Here is a 21,024-nt window from a genome sequence, read left to right on the forward strand (position 1 = left end):
TTAGTAATATAGATAGATATATATACACACACACACATACTCAAAAAACCCAACAGTAGTGCAATAATAATAATAATAATAATAATAATAATAATAATAATAATAATAGTAATTGTAATTCAGAGCTTATTTGAGGTTGTAGTGTTAAATAGCCTGATGGCTGTAGGGAAGAAGCTGTTCCTGAACCTGGATGTTAGAGATTTCAGGCTCCTGTACATTCTTCCTGAAGGGGTGAAATGAGTGTGTGGCCAGGATGGTGTGGGTCTCTGATGATGATGGCTGCCTTTTTGAGGCAACGACTCCGATATATCCCATTGATGGTGGTGAGGTCAGAGCCAGTGATGGACTGTGCAGTGCTCACAACTTGAAGGCAGGAGAATTGGGTTAGAAGGGAGAGATAGATCAGCCATGATTGAATGGCGGAGTAGATTTGATGGGCTGAATGGCCTAATTTTGCTCCTATCACTTATGACTTCTGCGGTATGTTGCAAAACATTCTGGAAACCTCTCTTATTGACCACAGTGACTTCCACTTCTATTTTAGAATCATAGCATGGAAACAGGCCCTTTGATTCTCTGAAGAAGGGTCTCAACCCAAAACGTCCCACATTCCTTCTCTCCAGAGTTGCTGCCTGTCCCGCTGAGTTACTCCAGCTTTTGTGTCTACCTTTGACTCAACTCGCCCATGCCGACCAAGATTCCCATCTAAGCTGGTCCCATTTGTTGATATCTCTCTAAGCCTTTTCCAGCCATGTACCTGCATTTTAAATGTTGTTATTGTACCTGCCTCAACTACCCCCTCTGATAGCTCATTCCATATACCCACAACCCTGTGTGAAGAAATTGCCCTCAAGTTCCTATTAAATCTTTCCCTTTTCACCTTAAACTTTTTGTCCTCTAGTTCTTGATTCCCTTACCCTGGGTAAAAGATTCTGTGTCTTCAGCCTATCTATTCCTCGCATGTTTTTATTTATCTCTATAAAATAACCCTTCGGCCTCCTATGCTCCAAGGAATAAAGTCCTAGCCTGCTCAACCTTTCCTTATTGCTCAAGCCATCGACTACTGGTCACATCTTCGTGAATCTTCTTTACACTTTCCAACCTAATGATATCCTTCATATATCGGGGTGACCAACACTAAAGACAATACTCCAAATGCCACCTCACCAACATCTTGAAAAACTGTGGCATAACATCCAATACTCTGACTGATGAAAGCACCAAAAGTCTTACCACCAAGTCAAGTCAAGTTTATTCGTCACATACACATACGAGATGTGCAGTGAAATGAAAAGTGGCAATGCTCGCGGACTTTGTGCAAAAAACAAACAAACAAACAACCAAACAAACTACAAACAGAATGGAACAGAATCACATATTCTTTTACATATTAAATATTGTGGGCGGAAGGAAAAAAGGGAAAGAAAAACAGCAATTTAAAAACAAAACAGTAGAATGGTACAGTAAAGTTAGTCACTGGTGAGAGAGGGGTTTACAGTCCTAATGGCCTCTGGGAAGAAACTCCTTCTCAACCTCTCCGTTCTCACAGCATGGCAACGGAGGCAGCTGGAACAGTCCGTTGCAGGGGTGGAAGGGGTCTCCCTATCCATCCGTGATGCCACTTTTAGGAAACTATGTATCTGCACTCCTAGATTCCTCTTCTCTGCAACACTCCCCAGGGCCTTACCATTTAAGACCATACAAACTCCTTACAGTGTATCCTCCTGGTAAATTTTCTCTGCTCCCTCTCCAAAGCCTGCACATCCATCCTGGATAACAAGAACTGCATACCTAGTGCAGCCGAAACTAAGCCCAATAATGCTGCAACATGATAACTTAATTGATATCCTCAATGCCCTGAGCAATGGGCAAGTATGCCATGCACCTTCTTTCCCTATTTGTGTTGCTATAACTTTACACTTTTCCTTATATTTAACATCACAAAAGGCAAGTACCGCTCATTCAATGTCCAAGCTGATTAACCCTATTAATTACAGAAGTTTCTCATTGTCATTTCAAAGTATAATTGATTTGAGTCTCTGACCATTTGGATATTCTACAAAGCAACGGATACAAGGCTTTCAGATCTTGCCCGAAATACGTCTGAAGATTCACCTTGTTCCTTGCCTTGATGATTGAACTACCTGTCAAATGCCTCTTTTCCATAATGGGGCAGTGTTGATGTGTCACTCTTCAATGGCTTCATCTTTAAAACCCCATTGCATCATGACATAGTTGCTGGTAATATGGATGCTTTCAAAACTAAAATCTGCGCTAGTAACAGCAATCATCATAATGTGCAAACCTCCTTCATGTGACAGCATCTGCAAGTCCTCTGTGATGGTGTTGTTCTTGAGACTACTCCTATCATTTATCTTTTGTGGCATTTTGTGTGTCGTGTTTTTCTGATGTGAACAGCACAGACTTTTAAAGGATCAACTGCAGTGAGAACAAGTGGGGGTAGATGCATAACAATGGCTCTCATCATTTTGTAGGCACATTTTGCTGCTGCTGTTGTGTCTGAAACACAGCTTTGCGTTTTTCCCTTTGAATGTTAGCGGGCACAGAGTGAAATTCTTGACTGCCAACTCCACAGCTTTGTTAGGCCAATCCTGTCTCTGAGGTCTACGGACAATTCCTTCGTCTTCAAGGCTTGGCTTTTGCTCTGACATACACTGTCAACTGTGGGACCTTATATAGACAGGTGTGTGCCTTTCCAAATCATGTCCAATCAATTTAATTTACCACTGGTGGACTCCAATCAAGTTGTAGAAACATCTCAAGGATAATCAATGGAAACAGGATGAACCTGAGCTCAATTTTGAGTGTCATAGCAAAGGGTTTGAATACTTATGTAAATGTGATATTTCAGTTATTTCTTTTTAATTACTTTGCAAACATTTCTAAACACCTGTTTTCACTTCTTCAATTTGGGGTATTATGTGTAGATTGATGATCAAAAAAATGAATTCAATCCATTTTAACGTAACAAAATGTGGAAAAAGTGAAGGGGTCTGAATACTTTCTGAATGTACTGTAGATGTTGAGCTATTATGTTACAGTTGCGCAACATGTTTGGCAAAGTCACCTTTAGAGCATTGTGTTCAGTTTTGGTCACCCTGTTTTAGGAAGGATGTCATTAAGCTAGGAAGAGTGCAGAGTAGATTTACAAGAATGTTGCCAGGACTCAGGGGCCTGAGCTGTGGGGAGCATATGGGCGCTCTCATTTTATTCCTTGGAGTACAGGAGGCTGAGGGATGATCTTATAAAGGGGTATAAAGTAATGAGGAGGATAGGGTGAATGCACAGAATCTTTTAATCAGATTTAATAAATCAAATCAAGAACTATATTGGTAATCCTGGCTGAAATCGAGCAGCCATAGTACCCAAACTTTAATCAGGACTTATGTATTGCTAGGCCATTTTGATCAAGTCTGGTGTTCTCTGTCGAAATGAGACAAGCTTCTGATGGTGCCAGCAAGTCTGTGGCCCAGATCAGTGCTGCATATTCCATTGATAGATGGATGGGATTTTTGCAAGAGACATCCCAGGAAATGTAAAATGCATTAGATTAATTGGGTAAATGCAAACGAAAGGGCCTGTCCCACTTTCACAACCTAATTCATGATCTTTTTTACTCGTGGACATTTTTCATCAGGCTAGAAAAATGCCCCGACCTACTTGATGCCACAAGTACCTACATCTAGCATGACGACCTACCTACGACCTCCTACGAGCATGCTGCGAGTATGAGTCACGGGCAAACACGGCAGAGGTCGTGAATTAGGTCGTGAAAGTGGGACCGGCCCTTAAGTGTACATGTCGTAAATAATGTTGCGAGACAGTTACCCTGTTAAGTGTTGCTGGTTGAAATGTTAAGCACTGTCTGGTTTGTTTGAATCCCAGGGTAAATGTTGCATATTCAAGGTTCTGTTAGCCTCTTCTGGATGCTTCACCTGCCACAATGGAAGAAGTTTCTGTAATTGGCCTGTGTGCCTGTCAGTAATATATTATTGTAATTTGTTGTACTTGATTGGATTGTAAATATACCACCCCTCTGTTCGGCCCCTCAAGGTTCGGGGAGCTGTAAAAGGCAGCCCGCACGAGATCCGTTGTCGATCTTCTGGAAGAGCGCTTGGGACTGCGTGACCTTTTGGAGTGTCTCTGCTTGCACGAGGCTGAAGGGCTTGGCCAGGCAGATACAAGGATCGGACCTGCAGTGGTTTAGATATCGTATAGGGTAATTTGTTGTGCTATCCAAAAATAAAGATTAGTTGTTCCAATGCTTGAATCAGTAGTTTATTGTCTGACCTAGACTGGGGGGAAGCTTCAAAAGAGCTTATTTACAATATGACATCGGATTAAGGTGAGTGGATTTAATAGAAACCGGAGAGGATTTTCACTGTGAGGATGGTGGGTATATGAAATGAGCTGCCAGAGGAAGTAGTTGAGACTATAACAACACTTAAAAGGCATTTTGACAGTTACATGTACAGGAAAGGTTTCGAGCGTCATGGGCCAAACGCGGGCAAATGGGATGAGCGTAGATAGGGCATCTTGATCGGCAAGGACAAGTCGGGTCGAAGGGCTTGTTTCTGTACTGTATGAATCTATGATATGGTAAGTAGCACTCTCTTTCCATACAGAGTTACACAGAAGCAGCCTACAGAGGAGAAAGGAGTTTGTGGAAGCAAGGTTAGATCCTTGGGGAAATGCCAAGGTGTAACTGCAAAGATTAGTGAAGGCTATAAATTAAAAAATAAAGCATACACCACCTGCTTCAATTGAGGCTTTATCCTGCTTGCCCTAATCTCAAACTCCATGATTATTTTATCTATTGACATGGGCTATAATTTTCCCTTTGCTTCTGAAATCAAAAGATAATCTTACCTTCACTTGTTCAATATTACAGAGATATTATAACTAGAATAAAGGGAAGGTCATTTAAGACTGAGATGAGAAAAAACTTTTTCACCCAGAAAGTTGTGAATTTATGGAATTCCCTGCCACAGAGGCCAGTGGAGGCCAAATCACTGGATGGATTTAAGAGAGAGTTAGATAGAGCTCTAGGGGCTAGTGGAGTCAAGGGATATGGGGAGAAGGCAGGCACGGGTTATTGATAGGGGACGATCAGCCAAGATCACAATGAATGGCAATGCTGGCTCGAAGGGCCGAATGGCATCCTCCTGCACCTATTCTCTATGTTTCTATGTTTCTAATCAAGAAAACCATATTCTGGTGATGCTCCTGCAATAGTCCTATACCTCCAAACTGAAAATGAGTTGTTCTAAACATGAATTCAAATAGCTGGTTAAATTCAGTTAGTGAGGATTTCAATTTTTAAATATCACAAAGTATTTGCCATGTTTCAGACAATTAAGGAAAATCAGTTATTTCCCCCCAAAATTATGCATTCAATATCAACCTATACTAATAATAAAATCAGTGAACTTATTGATACCAGAGTGTGATTTAAATTATGTTCATGTCTGTAGTGACTCCTCAGTTTGAGGGACACGTGCTCTGTTAGGGGACATCAAGGCAGCCCAATGCCATCCCTGTTAGTTTTAATTACTCAAGCTTCACAATGATTGTTGTGCCACTATTTTAATCAGTCTATGACCACAGAAACCTTCTTGTCACTGTGAAATTGATTTATCAACACTGTATCTTTATTCAATCAATTTTCTCTGTATGAACATTTAGTTCAGCATGAACTGGATATATATCCCCTTTAAGTTTGATCTACATATCTGAGAAACTGTTTTCATTTATTCACATTAATTGTGCAACTACTAAAATGACCTGAGAAGACAACTCGATTCACCAATCAAGGTTTTCAGAACAGAATGAAGACTATTTATCTTCATCAAAAGGATGTGTTTCGACAAGTTATCAGGCCCATTGTGTATGTTCAATAGTATAGGTACATTCACTTTGCAGAATTATTCAGCAAATACTGCTAATGTTTGATAGTTCTAATTAACTGTAATTGCAATAGCAAGTAAAATTAAATCTGTTATATATCAATCTTCACTATGAAGGACTCAGAGGCCATTAGGACTGTAAACTCCTATCTCACCAGGGACTAACTTTACTGTACCACTCTACTGCTTTTTTTAAAAATTGCTGTTTTTTCTTTCCCTTTTTCCATCCGCCCACAATATTTAATATGTAAAAGAATATGTGATTCTGTTCCATTCTGTTTGTAGTTTGTTTGGTTGTTTGTTTGTTTTTTTGCACAAAGCCCGCGAGCATTGCCACTTTTCATTTCACTGCACATCTCGTATGTGTATGTGACGAATAAACTTGACTTGACTTGACTATAACCCGAAGAATAGCGTAAAAATGATGTTCTTCAGGAAAGGAAAAGCAGTAACCTGTCTGGCCTGCATATGACTAATATTACACATTACTGAAAAGAGTCCTGAGATGACATATCTTGAAGAAGCAATCAAGACGGTAGCACACCACCAAATTAAAAAAAAAATCATTGTGTAGGTGTTTGATAAAAGTTAAGTTGAATGACTGTTATTCCTTGAGGCATGCGATTATTTGAAAGAGCTCTTTAATTAGTTCCAAATACCATCTGCTTCCCCTGGCGTGTGCAGATCTTTCCTTCAATGAAAATCCAATTCACTTTTGAAAAATATTGAATCTGTCTTCACCACCATGGTGCATTCCAGATTTAATAAATGTTATGCAAGAAAATGTCTCCATCTCTTTCCCAGTTCTTTTGGCAATTGTCTTCCATCTGTAACCTCTGTTTGACGGCTCCTCTGCCCATATCCCATTAACTTCCTCTCCACTGAGGGGAGCAATGCCAGGTTCTCTGGTCTTGCCACATTGTTGAAGTCACACATCCAATCAACCCTGCACCTGTTGAAGCATTGATTCCTATTTGAAGCTTGCCAAGTCCACGGTGAAGGAGCAGGAAATTCAATGTAGAACCACAGGAGGTCATTATTCCAATGTGTGATCTACACTAATATTTTACTGTGGCGCCAGAGTGGAAAAGAAAAGAACTATAAGTAAAAGGCATATAAAAATGGTGAAAGGTTAAAAAATGGAATATGTGCAGGAAGGAATTGCAGATGCTGGTTTACACCAAAGGTGGACACAAAATGCTGGAGTAACACAGCGGGACGGGCAGCTTCTCTGGATGGAAGGAATGGGTGACATTTTGGGTCAAGACCCTTCTTCAGACTGAGAGTCAAGGGAGAGGGAGGAGAGAAATAAGTTAATTAAGGACTGACAGAGAATAAACGTAATATAAAAGACTGGATAGACTCGGCTTGTACTCGCTAGAATTTAGAAGATTGAGGGGGATCTTATAGAAACTTACAAAATTCTTAAGGGGTTGGACAGGCTAGATGCAGGAAGATTGTTCCCGATGTTGGGGAAGTCCAGAACAAGGGGTCACAGTTTAAGGATAATGGGGAAATCTTTTAGGACTGAGATGAGGAAAACATTTTTCACACAGAGAGTGGTGAATCTCTGGAATCCTCTGCCACAGAAGGTAGTTGAGGCCAGCTCATTGGCTATATTTAAGGGGGAGTTAGATGTGGCCCTTGTGGCTAAAGGGATCAGGGGGTATGGAGAGAAGGCAGGTACAGGATACTGAGTTGGATGATCAGCCATGATCATATTGAATGGCAGTGCAGGCTCGAAGGGCCGAATGGCCTACTCCTGCACCTATTTTCTATGTTTCTATGTTTCTATGTAAAGCATAGATTAATAAAGAGCAGAATAATTATTTTTTAGTTATTATCACAGGTTGTGAGCTCCAACCCTCCTTTAGAGACATGAATGTATGTCCAAGCTAAAACTCATTTGCTCAACATAGGAAGAACCCTGTTCTTCGAGTTGCTGTCATTCACATAGACATGAAAGCAAGACCTCATTGCCCTCCTAACTGGATGTAATGGATCACAATGCATAACTGGAAGAACACTTGGCGGGTTCGACCCTCATTCCAGCCAACATCTCTTAACCAACATATGAAACAGCTAATCTGGTAATTCATTCCAGTGCTGTTGTGGGAGATTGCTCTGTATAGCCGGCTTGCCACATTAAAAACAGAAACCACATTTCAGAAAATATTAATTTTGTTGTAAAGTACTTTAGCAAATTCTACGGTTGTAAAATATATCAATAATTTCAACCTTTTTATTATATTGGCAATTATTTTCATGATACAGCACTATTAGTATCATCTAACATAGGAGGCATATAAAATGTGGCAGTTATCACCATTAACAAATAGAACTATATAATAGTTCGCTGGATAATCAGGGAGATAAATGTGCAGACGGATTTGGATGAAAAGCATTGGAAAGAGTTTCATATGGAACTTAAACTACTTTAAGTGCTAGCAGTGCTGAACCAGTATCTACCTCTTTGATGTACCTCAGACTATCCTTGACCAGACTTTGCTGGCTTTACCTTGCACTAAACGTTATTCCCTTGCCATGTATCTATAAACTGTAAATGGATTGATTGCAAACATGTGCTGTTTTTCTGCTGACTGGTTAGCACGCAACGAAAAGCTTTTCACTGTACCTCGGTACACGTGGCAATAAACTAAACTGAACTTCAACATGTTACAGATCTATTAGGGTAAATGGCCACTTTCGATGTTAAAACATTCGAATGTAAGAATTAAACGTTAAACTTGAGATCAGAGTAATTTCCTTCCTTAACCGCAACGTGAAATCAGCAGGACAAAACATTGGAACGAACTGCAGATGCTGGTTTAAATCTAAGGTAGGCACAAAATGCTGGAGTAACTCAGCGGGACAGGCATCATCTCTGGAGAGAAGGAATGGGTGACTTTTCGGGTCGAGTCCTTTCTTCAGACTGATGTCAGGGGAGGGGGCAGGACAAAGATAGAATGTAGTCGGAGACAGTAAGAGTATGTGGGAGAACTGGGAAGTAGGAGGGGATAGAGAGGCAAAGCAAGGGCTATCTTAAGTTAGAGAAGTCAATGTTCATACCGCTGGGGTGTAAGCTACCCAAGCAAAATATGAGGTGCTGTTCCTCCAATTTGTGCTGGACCTCACTCTGTTAATGGAGGAGGCCTAAGACCGAAAGGTCAGATTGGGAATGGGAGGGGAAGTTGAAGTGCTGAGCCACCAGGAGATCAGGTAGGTTAAGACAGACTGAGTGGAGGTGTTCAGCGAAATGATCGCTGATCAAGGGGGTAATATTGTTTGGCAAAAACATAAAGCAGGCATGGGCAGCTGGAGCATGTAGGTTTTTTTTACAAACAATCAACAGAAGCGAGTGGCATGTATCGTGGAAAACCAAATTTGACCAGCTTGTGGTGCTTTTTCAGTGAAGGCCAATTTCATCCCCGTCCTAACAGCAATTACCCTTGGCTACTAAATCTCATTATTGGTGCAGCAGTTGGATAAATAAGGTTAATGGAGGGCTATTTAACTCTTGTGAAAATTTGAAACATTTCTTGGAATATACCAGCAGAAGAAAGTACTTCTGCCAAGTTTGTCTTTATCTACATTATTTCATGACTGGAAAAATATGAACATTAAATCATTCCCTAGATCATTTTATAAATCTTTTATGATGCCTTTGTTGCAATTCAGCCAACAATTGAATAACATTAACATCCCTTTAGGAAGAATGACCTGGCAAACACACTACCATGTGTAATTGAGTTCAGAACCCTGATTATCTTGGTTCAACATTTATTGACATTGACTTACAAAGACTCAAAACTGACCCAATTTGGACTCAGGATTTTTGGACAAGCTCTGTGGTGGCCCAATGCACCATATTCCTTCTTCAGCCTTTGAATCACAGCAACTAATGAGTTGTGGTTTTCATTGTATATTTAAAACTCGTTCAGTTTTTCTTATTCCATTCCCGATGGATTAAGAAAATGAAACATCCCAAACTTCCGCGTGGATTCTGTTTCTTATCCAAAACATGTTTCTGAGTTAGAATCACAAACTACTATTTTAAAAATGCGTTGTTGGATTGCGAAAAGTTGGAAGAATTTTGATGACAAAATTTGTTAAAATTAGAAACAGCAACAGACACAGAAGTCGGCTGAGATCATTGCCGTTTTTGGCTGGCCGGTAAATTGGAGAATACTAGTGCGGATTAAATGGACGTATTTTGGGAATACAAAAATAAAATGATGGTAAGTAAATACAGATTAAAATGACTCCAGTGATTATTGCTGACTTGCAGAAGGTTTTGTCAGTGTATGCATATGTCATTCCAATAAAGGTGTTTAATACTATTTTAGGATGAAACTCACAGTGGCTTTGTGTGCTTTCAAATCACACTAAATGTAGTATCATATCCCGGGGTGCACGGACTGCTTAGACAAGGGAATAACTGATTGGTAAGAGAGAGGGGTTTGGGGTTGTGTAAAGAGAAAGGAAGGTGAATACTGAAGCCAGTGATAGTCCAGGCACACAAAGGGTGGTAGGTGTATGGAACAAGCTGCCAGAGGAGGTAGTTGAAGCAGGGACATTTAAGAAGCAGTTAGACAGGTATATGGATAGGACAGGTTTGGGGGGATATGGACCAAATGCTGGCAGATGGGACTAGTGTAGCTGGGACATGTTGGCCGGTGTGGGCAAGTTGGGCCGAAGGGCCTGTTTCCACAATGTATCACTCTATGACTATAACTGTGGAATTAATGAAAATTGGTGATGCACAAGAGGCCAGAACTAAAGGGATTTCAGAAACTGAAAGGACAGAATGGGAGTGTCCAGGTGAACCCATTGTATAATAGAAAACAATGGTGGGAATTTTAAATCAGAGCTGTTGCTGAGGCTGAGGCTGTCAGTAGCTGTTAATGAACACATGGGTTCGGTGTTCAAAAAGGAACTGCAGATGCTGGAATATCGAAGGTACACAAAATTGCTGGGGAAACTCAGCGGGTGCAGCAGCATCTATGGAGCGAAGGAAATAGGCGACGGTGTTCGGTGTTGGGTTGGTGGCAGCTTGGTGAAGTGCAGGCTGAATTTGAGATACACCCGCTAATGTACAAATGTGCTCTAATCGCAATATCCAGTAGGACAAGACTGGCTCCTAAATCAAACAAGAACCCCTGATCTACAGCAAAACTTTCCAGTGATATACATTAACCGTAAGATGCTTGGACCTTAAATATGTTGTATACCTAGTTCCTGACAAACAAGGATGCCCAATAATTACATTCACTTTGGAATGCTGAGAGCCATTCTAATGACTGGAAACGAGGTCATGAAAACCGATTAGATTGGAGACAGATGGAATTGTGCACAACAGGGAGTTGAGTTTGATTTGCTGAATGATTTACTAAGGCTGTAAAAGTACTTAACTGAAATGGCATTCATAGGTGTAATTCATTACATATACAAAATCAATGCATTTTTAAAAGAAATCAAGTTGATTTAAAGAACACTTTTCTGAATGAAAACCCCTGTCGTGATATTCAGTTTATTTGTAATAAATGAATGCCCAGCTCAACAAAGAAACATCCATGTAGCTGAATTTCTATCAGCTGTTTGATAAAATGATATGCAACGTCTGGCATTTATTTTAACTTGTAATTCATTTAATCAAATGGCTTTCAACTGGCTATGGTTCGCTATGTACGATATACAATGAAGATTGTCTCAATAGACAATAGACAATAGGTGCAGGAGTAGGCCAGGAGTAGTTTATCTGGTGATAAACTATTAAAAATATTCTCCTTAAATTAAAAAATGAGAATTATTGGAAAATATGTATGGTTGGATCTCTGTTAGAAACAAAAAATAGGTGCAGGAGTAGGCCATTCGGCCCCTCGAGCCAGCACCTCCATTCAATATGATCGTGTCTGATCACCCAAAATCAGTACCCCGCTCCTGCTTTTTCCCCATATCCCTTGATTCCGTTAGCCCTAAGAACTAAATCTATCTCTCTTTAGAAAACATCCAGTGAAGGCCTTCACTGCCTTCACAACTCTCTGAATGAGAAAAGTTAGTTTAAACGTACAGTAGCTTCACTTGGGCTTTTCTTTGCAGCCCTTCTTAAATAGAGGCACAATCTTAGCTACCCTCCAGTCTTTCAGCACCTCAACCGTATCTAAATTGAGGCAATTATAAAGGTTGAGATTGGTAAAGGTATGGAGGAGATCAAAAGCAAAAATGATAATTTCAACCTTGGAAACTCAAGCCAAACTCCAATGTGAAAATAGAAGAAGCGTGCAAAGGAATTGGGATGAAAGCTTAGCATAAAACATAAAGGTAGGAAAAATGAACATTGGATTACCATAAAACAAGGATGCATTTTTCAGGATTAAGATTAAAATGTGTTGACATCAGAGATCAAATGAGATGAAAGCCTAAATTATAGTACGAGGACCAACCAGCAGAAACTAGGAATACCGTGTCTGGTACAATTGTGCATGATTTGAGCATCTTATTCCGTGTGTGTTAAACATGCCTACCTTGGAAGAAGCTCTTTACTCGAAAGTAGCTGACACTCAAGCGAAGAACTGAAAGTTTATCCAATTTGGAAATAATATCCGGTGAAAACGGCAGGAGACTGGCCAGATGGTCTAACTCAGCATTCAGGCGATCTCGATGTCTCTTAGACGGGTTGGACTTCACACTGGTCGTTGTAGACTTGCTGTATGAAACATTCCAGAAAGAGCAATTATTATTTGGAGTACGTAACTGCTAAATATCATCTTGATTGTCATAAACATAGTATTACTTTGCTGAAATTAGGAATTGCCAGTGTTGGCCCTACAGTATGATTACAATGGAGATATTGTATTTGTGGAAAGAATGGCTCAATTTTAGACTGGGAGATAAATCCGAAATCTCCACTGTGCTTCCATATCTTTCAAAATCCTCTTCTGTTACCCATCCTGTCCTTTTTTTTCCTGAGATGCTGCCTGACCCACTGAGTTACTCCAAGTCTTTCAGTCCCTCTTCTGTTGAATTTTCTGTAATCACATACACTCATAAGGTCATACAGTCATGTGATAGGAACAGAATTAGGCCATTCGGCCCATCAAGCCTACTCCACCATTCAATTGTGGCTGATCTATATCTCCCTCCTAACACTATTCTCTTGTCTTCGCTCCATAACCCCTTACACCAAACTAATCAAGAATCTATCTCAGCCTTAAAAAAAATCCATTGACTTTGCCTCCACAGCTCCACAGGCATATTGTCAGATAATTTATTTCTATACTCGAGTCAAGTCAAGTCTATTCGTCACATACACATACGAGATGTGCAGTGAAATGACAAGTGGCAATGCTCGTGGAAAAACAAACAAACAAACAAACTACAAACAGAATGGAATAGAATCACATATTTACATATTGCATATTGTGGGAGGAAGGAAAAAGGAAAAAAAAAACAGCAGTTTAAAAAACACAGTGTAATGGTACAGTAAAGTTAGTCACTGGTGAGGTAGGAGTTTACAGTCCTAATGGCCTCTGGGAAGAAACTCCTTCTCAACCTCTCCGTTCTCACAGCATGGCAACGGAGGCGTTTGCCTGACCGTAGCAGCTGGAACAGTCCGTTGCAGGGGTGGCAGGGGTCTCCCATGATCTTGTTGGCTCTGGAGTTGCACCTTCTGATGTATACTTCCTGCAGGGGGGGCGAGTGAAGTTCCCATAGTGCGTTCGGCCTAACACTCTCCACACTACTCTAAGAACGTGTTCAGTTTTAAACCTTCTTTAGTCTTTTTGCCCTCACCAAGTTTTAGTCTTTAGTCTGTTTACCCTCACCCTCATCATCATTAATTTGCTCTCTTCCTTCAAACTATTATACTTTATTGTACAATTCATTGCCACTCCCCAGTTTTGCACTTGCTTAAGAAATTGATCGCCTCTGTAAAGCCACATTACAGAGTACCTCAGGCAAGGCTGGAAAATGTAGGTCTGCTGATGATACAAAGCTGGGTTGTTTTGTGAGTTGTAAACAGGATGCAGAGAGCCTTCAAGGTGATATAGAGAGGCTAAATGAACAGATGATGATATAGCAAAATAGAATGTCATAGGGTCATACAGCATGGAAACAGGCCCTTCGACCAAACTTGCCCACGTCAACCAACATGCCCCATCTACACTAGACCCACCTGCCTGCATTTGGCCCATATCTCTATAATCCTAGCCTATTCATCGACCTGTCCAAATGTTTTTTTAAACATTGTATTACTACCTGCCTAATGTAATGTTGAAAAATACATTAAATATGACAGAACAAATAAAATTATGGAATATTTTGTAAATGGCATGAGATTGGGGAGCATTGCTCTTCATTTGGACCCTTTAGGCATAGATCATCAACATACAACATTCTAACAGGGCTTGACATAGCAGCTGGAAAGATGGCGTGTCCCCTGGGTGGAGTATACAGAGGCAGGAAACACCTTCCCAAATTGATGATAAATAAAATGAATTTAAACTATTTTAGAATAAGGCTGTAACGTAACAAAATGTGGGAAAAGTGAAGGGGCCTGAATACTTTCTGAATGCACTGTTTTCAAGACAAGAGAGGAAAAGCTTTTGGAATAGTAAGGGAATCAATGGAATAAAAGGCATGGAGGTAAAAGCGTGATCTGGAATAAAAGTGGAATAGATGTGATGGAGCAAATTGCCTCCACCAGTTTCTACTTCTATCATTTGTATAGGACTTCACGAACACAGTGAAAGCTTAATGTTGCATGAGATTGCCTAAGGCCTGAGAAGATTACATATACAGAAGTAAAATTGACGCAATTGGCTTCCAAGTGTTCAGAATATGCTGCTGAATGCTTACACATATGTCCAGATTATTTTATGCTTCCGTATGAGATTCATTGCGAACTAAGATGATAAATTCATTTAGAACTAAGGCGCTGGGGTAGAGATGTTGCCTTACAGTGCCAGAGACAAGATACAAGATACAAGATAGATTTATTCATCACATGTGCCAGATGGGACAGTGAAATGTAATTCCCATACAGCCATACAATAAAATAAAGGACACAACACACTATAGGGTTTAACATAAAACATCCCCACACAGCAGAATCAGAGTTTCCCCACTGTGTGGGAAGGCACCAAAGTCAGTCTCTTCCTCCATTGTTCCCCGTGGTCAGGGCCTCCCCGAGCCCTCCGCAGTTGCCGCTACGGGCGGCCCGATGTCCAGGACCGCTCGCTGAGGTGTTGTAAGTCCGACGTCGGGGCTGCGGGACATCCTCAGCGGCGTGGACACCAGAGTCGGCCCCCTCCTACCGGAGTCGGCGGCTTCCAAAGTCCGCAGGCCGCGCCGGGTGGAGACCCTCTGCAAGGCGCCCCAGGACTCCACGATGTTGTTCAGCGCCGCCCGCGTTGGAAGCTCTCCGCACCAGAGCTCCACGATGTTGGAGCAACGGCCCAACGCTCCGGAGCTCCAAACGGCGACCCAGGTAGGCATCGCCTGCTCCGCGGTGACTCCAGCGCTGCGCCGCCGCTGTAGCAACCCTGGTCCGGTTCCCGGTCCCCGGCAGGAAAGGCCGCTCCGATCCAGCTGGTTGGCCGCGAGGTGGGGGGGCGAGGACGCGACTCGGAGAAATAGTCGCGTCCCCGCCAGGAAGAGACTGGGAGACGGTTTCCCCCCTTACCCTGCCCCCCCTCCCCCACATAGAAAAGTTAAAGTTTCCCCCAACACAAAACTTTAGACCATCAGAGGTGCACGGAAACCTTGGGTGGGGCGCAAAGTCTCCAGAGGTTTCCATTCAGGTTTCCTAAGTGGGACAGGGGCATAAGGAACAAGCGGCCAGAGGAGGTAGTTGAGGCTGGAACTGTAGATTGGTTTATGCATGACAACCAATTATAGTAGACTAACATCACTAACATCACCCAGGTTCGATCATGTCTGTACCGTGTTTGTACCTACTCCCTGTGATAGTATGGGTTTTCTCTGGGCACCGCCAGTTTCCTCCCACATTCCAAAGACCTGCGGGTCTTTAGGTTAATTGGCTTCTGTAAATTAATTGGCTTCCAAGTGTAGGGTTCAACTAGTGTACAGGTGATCCTTGGCTGGTGCGGACTTGGTGGGCCATAGGGCATTTAACCACGCTGTATCACTAAACTAAACAAACTCAGACTTTATGTAAGTTATCAGACTATTAAACACGACATCAAACAAACTCTGAACAATAACAGCCTATTGCATTTTATCTGTTTATTTATTGTGTATATATATATGGTCTATGGTATATAGACACACTGAACTTTTATCTCCTGTTCTGTATTATGTTTACATATTCTGTTGTGCTGCAGCAAGCAAGAATTTCATTGTCCTATCTGGAACACATGACAATAAACTCTCTTGACTTTTGACTTTGAGTTATTTGTTCCTTTATTGAAACTGGTTCACGATACACAAAAAAATCACCCCTGATGCCATCCATTTCATAAGCATTCCTCTCTAACAAGTCTCAGTCCTGAAACTACTCCAATATTAATCGTGGGACAGTTTCTGAGCAGTGGAATGGGAATGGATCCAAAGCTACAACAAAGTCTTGGCCCATCAGAATCCCTAGTTTTCACCCAGATACTATGATGATTAATTTACTTGGTGATTAATTTACTTGGCTGGAAGCAGTTCTAGAGACACAAGGACATCGGTTAAAGGTGAAGGGGAAATTATTTAATAGGAATCTGAGGGGTAACTTTTTTACACAAAGAGCGGTGGGTGCAATGCCCCTGTCCCACTTAGGAAACCTGAACGGAAACCTCTGGAGACTTTGCGCCCCACACAAGGTTTTCATGCAGTTCCAGGAGGTTGCAGGTGGTTGCCGGAGGTTGCAGGTAGTGGAAGCAGGTAGGGTGACTGTCAAAAACCTCCGGGAACCGCACGGAAACCTTGGGTGGGGCGCAAAGTCTCCAGAGGTTTCCATTCAGGTTTCCTAAGTGGGACAGGGGCATAAGGAACAAGCGGCCAGAGGAGGTAGTTGAGGCTGGAACTGTAGATTGGTTTATGCATGACAACCAATTATAGTAGACTAACATCACTAACCCCATCTTACTGTACCATTTATATTAACACCTACTTCCTGTACTGCTCAGTTCTGGAAGCGGTCATGATGCTCTGATAAATAACAGCCTACTGTACCGCTATAGTTTGTATAAAGATTAAAGATGATCTTGGATCCTACATTGTGTGACTCAGTTGTTTACATCATGGTGTCAGAAGTGGGATTCGAACCCACGCCTCCATCCCAACGTTTAAGAAACAGTTAGATAGGTGCAAGGATAGGACAGGTTTGGAGGGATATAGACCAAACGCGGGCAGGTGGGACTCGTGTAGCTGAGACTTGATGACCGGTGTGGGCAAGTTGGGTCGAAGAGCCTGTTTCCACACTGTATCCTCTAAGACTCTAACTCTATGTTTAAATCAACCATGGTAGTTTGGGATTTAAATCCAAAAAATGAAATAAAAAGCTAGAATTTTAATAAAACTATTTCAGTAATGGTGATGATAAAAACTCATCCAGTTAACCAGTACACTCCAGGAATGAACAATAAATTGCTGTTGTGATCTTCATTCAATGAATGAAGAAAATGTGTAGATCTATTGTCTATTGTCATAATCTATTGTCATAAAAAGGAACTGCAGATGCTGGTTTATACCGAAGATGAGCACAAAATGCTGGATTAATTCAGCGGGTCAGGCAGCATCTCTGGAAAAAATGGATAGGTGATATTTTTGGTTGGGATCTTATTTCAGACTGATAGTAATATGGGGGGGGGGGAGAAAGCATGAAAAGAGGTCAGAGCCTCACAAATGGTAGGTGGATAATGATGTGGTGACTTGATTGCCAGATGTGTAGACAAAAGCGAGATGTTTTTTAAAAAAAGAGACAAAATAATAATAATAATAATAATAATAATAATAATATATTTTATTGTCATTGCACATCAGTGCAACGAGATTTAGTATGCAGCTTCCAACCGATGTAAAAGAAAAGTAAAATAAATCGTCTGATTGGAAGAGAAGAGATGTGAAATGTAAAGAGAAGTGAAATGGAAAACATGTAAAATGAAGAGGGGCGAGGGAGTGGGCGAAATGGTGCTCTGCAACTGAGAGGGGGGCAAAGGGGGGGGGGGTCGTGGTGGGATAGTGGGAGAAATGGGTGTTCTCTGGGGTGGGGTAAAGAGAGGGGGAGGTGGGGTTACTTAAAATTGGAGAATTCAATGTTCATTCAGATTTCAAGGGGTAGATATAATGAAGATATTTTCCTATAATAGAAGTCTGGGGGTTGAAGGTAAAGGGTTTAGTGTAAACTAAATGATGCATACTGTGAGCAGTTTTGGGCCCCATATCTGAGGACTGATGTACTGGCGTTGGAGAGGGTCCGGAGAAGGTTTACAAGAATGACCCCAGAAATGATTGGGTTAACATAAGGTGAGCATTTGATGGCACAGGGCCTGTACTCCCTGGAGTTTAGAAGGATGAGTGGGCACCTCATTTAAATGTACCAAATAGTGAAAGGCCTGAATGGAGTAGATGTGGCAAGGATGATCCCACGAGTGAGAGAGTCTAGGACCAGAGGGCATAGCCTCAGAATAAAAGGATGTATCTTCAAATTGGTGATGAGGAGGAATTTCTTTTGCCTGAGGGTAGTGAATCTGTGTAATTCATTGCACAGAATTCATGGCTGTGGAGGCCAAGTCAATTTTTAAAACAGAGGTTAACAAATTCTTGATGAGTAGCTGTGTCAGGGATAATGTGGAGAAGGCAGGAGAATGGTGTTGAGAGGGAAAGATAGATCAGCCATGATTGGAAGATGGTGCAGACATGATGGGCCGAATGGTCTAATTATCGTCCTATAACGTATGAACTCATTCCCACACAGCACAATCCCAATTATTTACAAGATTGCTGAACTTGGAGTCATGGAATCGTGGAGTTATGCAGCACAAAAATAGGCCGTACAGCCCACCTCAAACATGCCAACCTTTATGGCCATCTACACCATTTGCCAGCATTAAGTCCGTGTCCTATGCCTTGCCTATTCAAGTGCCTGTATAAATGTCTCTACAGAAAGAACATAGAAAACCCTTTTCCTCCCTGTCCCTGGCTGCATCACAATAAACAAACTCATGAAGTACTCACAAAGGTAGGACAGTAGAAGTCTCAAGAAATATTGCTTCCTTAGATGAGGGGAAAGAACACTGGTTAATTAAACAAGAGTCCTGATATTTCACTGTACTGTATAGTGTCTAAAAGATTTAAATAGTATCTATATTCTGCTGATTCCATTTCTGGATGATATCAAACAGACAAGGGAGACTTCAACAGCACGAGGCAGATGCTAGTCTTTAAGCCCCTGTCCCACCTAGGAAACCTGAACGGAAACCTCTGGAGACTTTGCGCCCCACCCAAGGATTACGTGCGGTTCCCGGAGGTTTTTGTCAGTCTCTCTACCTGCTTCCACTACCTGCAACCTCCGGCAACCACCTGCAACCTCCGGGAACCGCATGGAAACCTTGGGTGGGGCGCAAAGTCTCCAGAGGTTTCCATTCAGGTTTCCTCAGTGGGACAGGGGCAGTGTCTACTTTTAAGTTTCTGGAAACCTTTAAATAAAACTTACATTTTTGCAACTTTTGTAGCTCTGCTGGTGAGGGATGGAATTCAGTCCCTTCCGAGAGAAGACATAGGGACTGACGAGGTAGAGTCACTGTGGATTAAGTTGAGGAATTGTAAAGGCAAGAAGACACTAATTGGTGTTATCTACAGACCCCCAAATAGTAGCCCGGATGTAGGGTGTAAGTTGCAGCAGGAGTTAAAACTGGCATGTAACAAAGGTAATGCCACTGTGGTGATGGGGGATTTCAATATGCAGGTAGACTGTGAAAATCAGGTTGGTTCAGGACCCCAAGAAAGAGAGTTTGTAGAATGCCTCCGAGATGGATTCTTAGAGCAGCTTGTAATGAAGCCGACCAGAGAAAAGGCAATTCTGGATTTAGTGTTGTCCAATGAACCAGATTTGATAAGAGAACTCGAGGTAAAGGAACCGCTTGGAGGTAGTGATCATAATATGATTAGTTTTAATCTGCAATTTGAGAAGGAGAAGGTTAAATCGGAAGTGTCAGTGATGCAATTGAACAAAAGGGACTATGAAGGCATGAGAGAGGAGCTGGCCAAGGTAGACTGGAAAGGGATCCTAGCAGGAATGACGGTGGAACAGCAATGGCAGGAATTTCTGGGCATAATCCGGAAGACGCAGGATCATTTCATTCCAAAAAGGAAGAAAGATTCTAAGGGGAGTAGGAGGCAACCGTGGCTGACAAGAGAAGTTAGGGATAGAATAAAACTAAAATAAAAGATGTATAACACAGCAAAGAGCAGCCGGAAGCCAGAGGATTGGGAAACTTTCATAGGACAACAGAAGGAAACAAAATGGGCAATACGGGCTGAAAAGATGAAGTACGAAGGGAAGCTGGCCAGGAATATAAAGAAGTACAGTAAAAGCTTCTTTAGATATGTTGAGGGATAAAGAGTAACAAAGTCAAATGTGGGTCCCTTGAAGGCAGACACGGGTGAAATTATTATGGGCAACAAGTTGAACATTTACTTTGGATCTGTCCACTAAGGAAGACACAAACAATCTCCCAGATGTACTGGAGGACAGAGGATCTAAGGGGGTAGAGGAACTGAAAGAGATTTTCATTAGGCGAGAAATAGTATTGGGCAGGCTAATGGGACTGAAGGATGATAAATCCTCTGAACCTAATGGTCTGCATCCCAGGGTCCTCAGGGAGGTGGCTCTAGAAATAGTGGAAGCATTGGTGATCATTTTCCAATGTTCACTAGATTCAGAATCAGTTCCTGTGGATTGGAGGATAGCTAATGTTATCCCACTTTTCAAGAAAGGAGTGAGAGAGAAAACGGGGAATTACAGACCAGTTAGCCTGACTTCGGTGGTGGGAAAGATGCTGGAGTCAATTATTAAAGAGATAATAATGGGGCATTTGGATAGCAGTAAAAGGATTAGTCCAAGTCAACATGGATTTATGAAAGGAAGATC

At 41.7% G+C, this 21,024-nt stretch overlaps 1 protein-coding gene across 3 annotated transcripts in view; it reads right to left on the reverse strand.

Moving 5' to 3' along the window:
* ahrr (aryl-hydrocarbon receptor repressor) overlaps window positions 1-21,024 on the reverse strand; it is a 246,024-nt gene that overhangs the window by 201,968 nt on the left and 23,032 nt on the right. For all 3 annotated transcript variants that reach the window (XR_004410989.1, XM_033016767.1, XM_033016766.1), the window contains one exon: window positions 12,452-12,633. Coding sequence is in view for 2 of the 3 variants with exons in the window: in XM_033016767.1 (XP_032872658.1) it covers window positions 12,452-12,633 (182 nt within the window). In the remaining variant the exon portion in view is untranslated. The remainder of the gene's footprint in view (window positions 1-12,451; window positions 12,634-21,024) is intronic.

Source organism: Amblyraja radiata, chromosome 2, assembly GCF_010909765.2.
Source record: "Amblyraja radiata isolate CabotCenter1 chromosome 2, sAmbRad1.1.pri, whole genome shotgun sequence".
NCBI lineage: Eukaryota > Metazoa > Chordata > Chondrichthyes > Rajiformes > Rajidae > Amblyraja > Amblyraja radiata.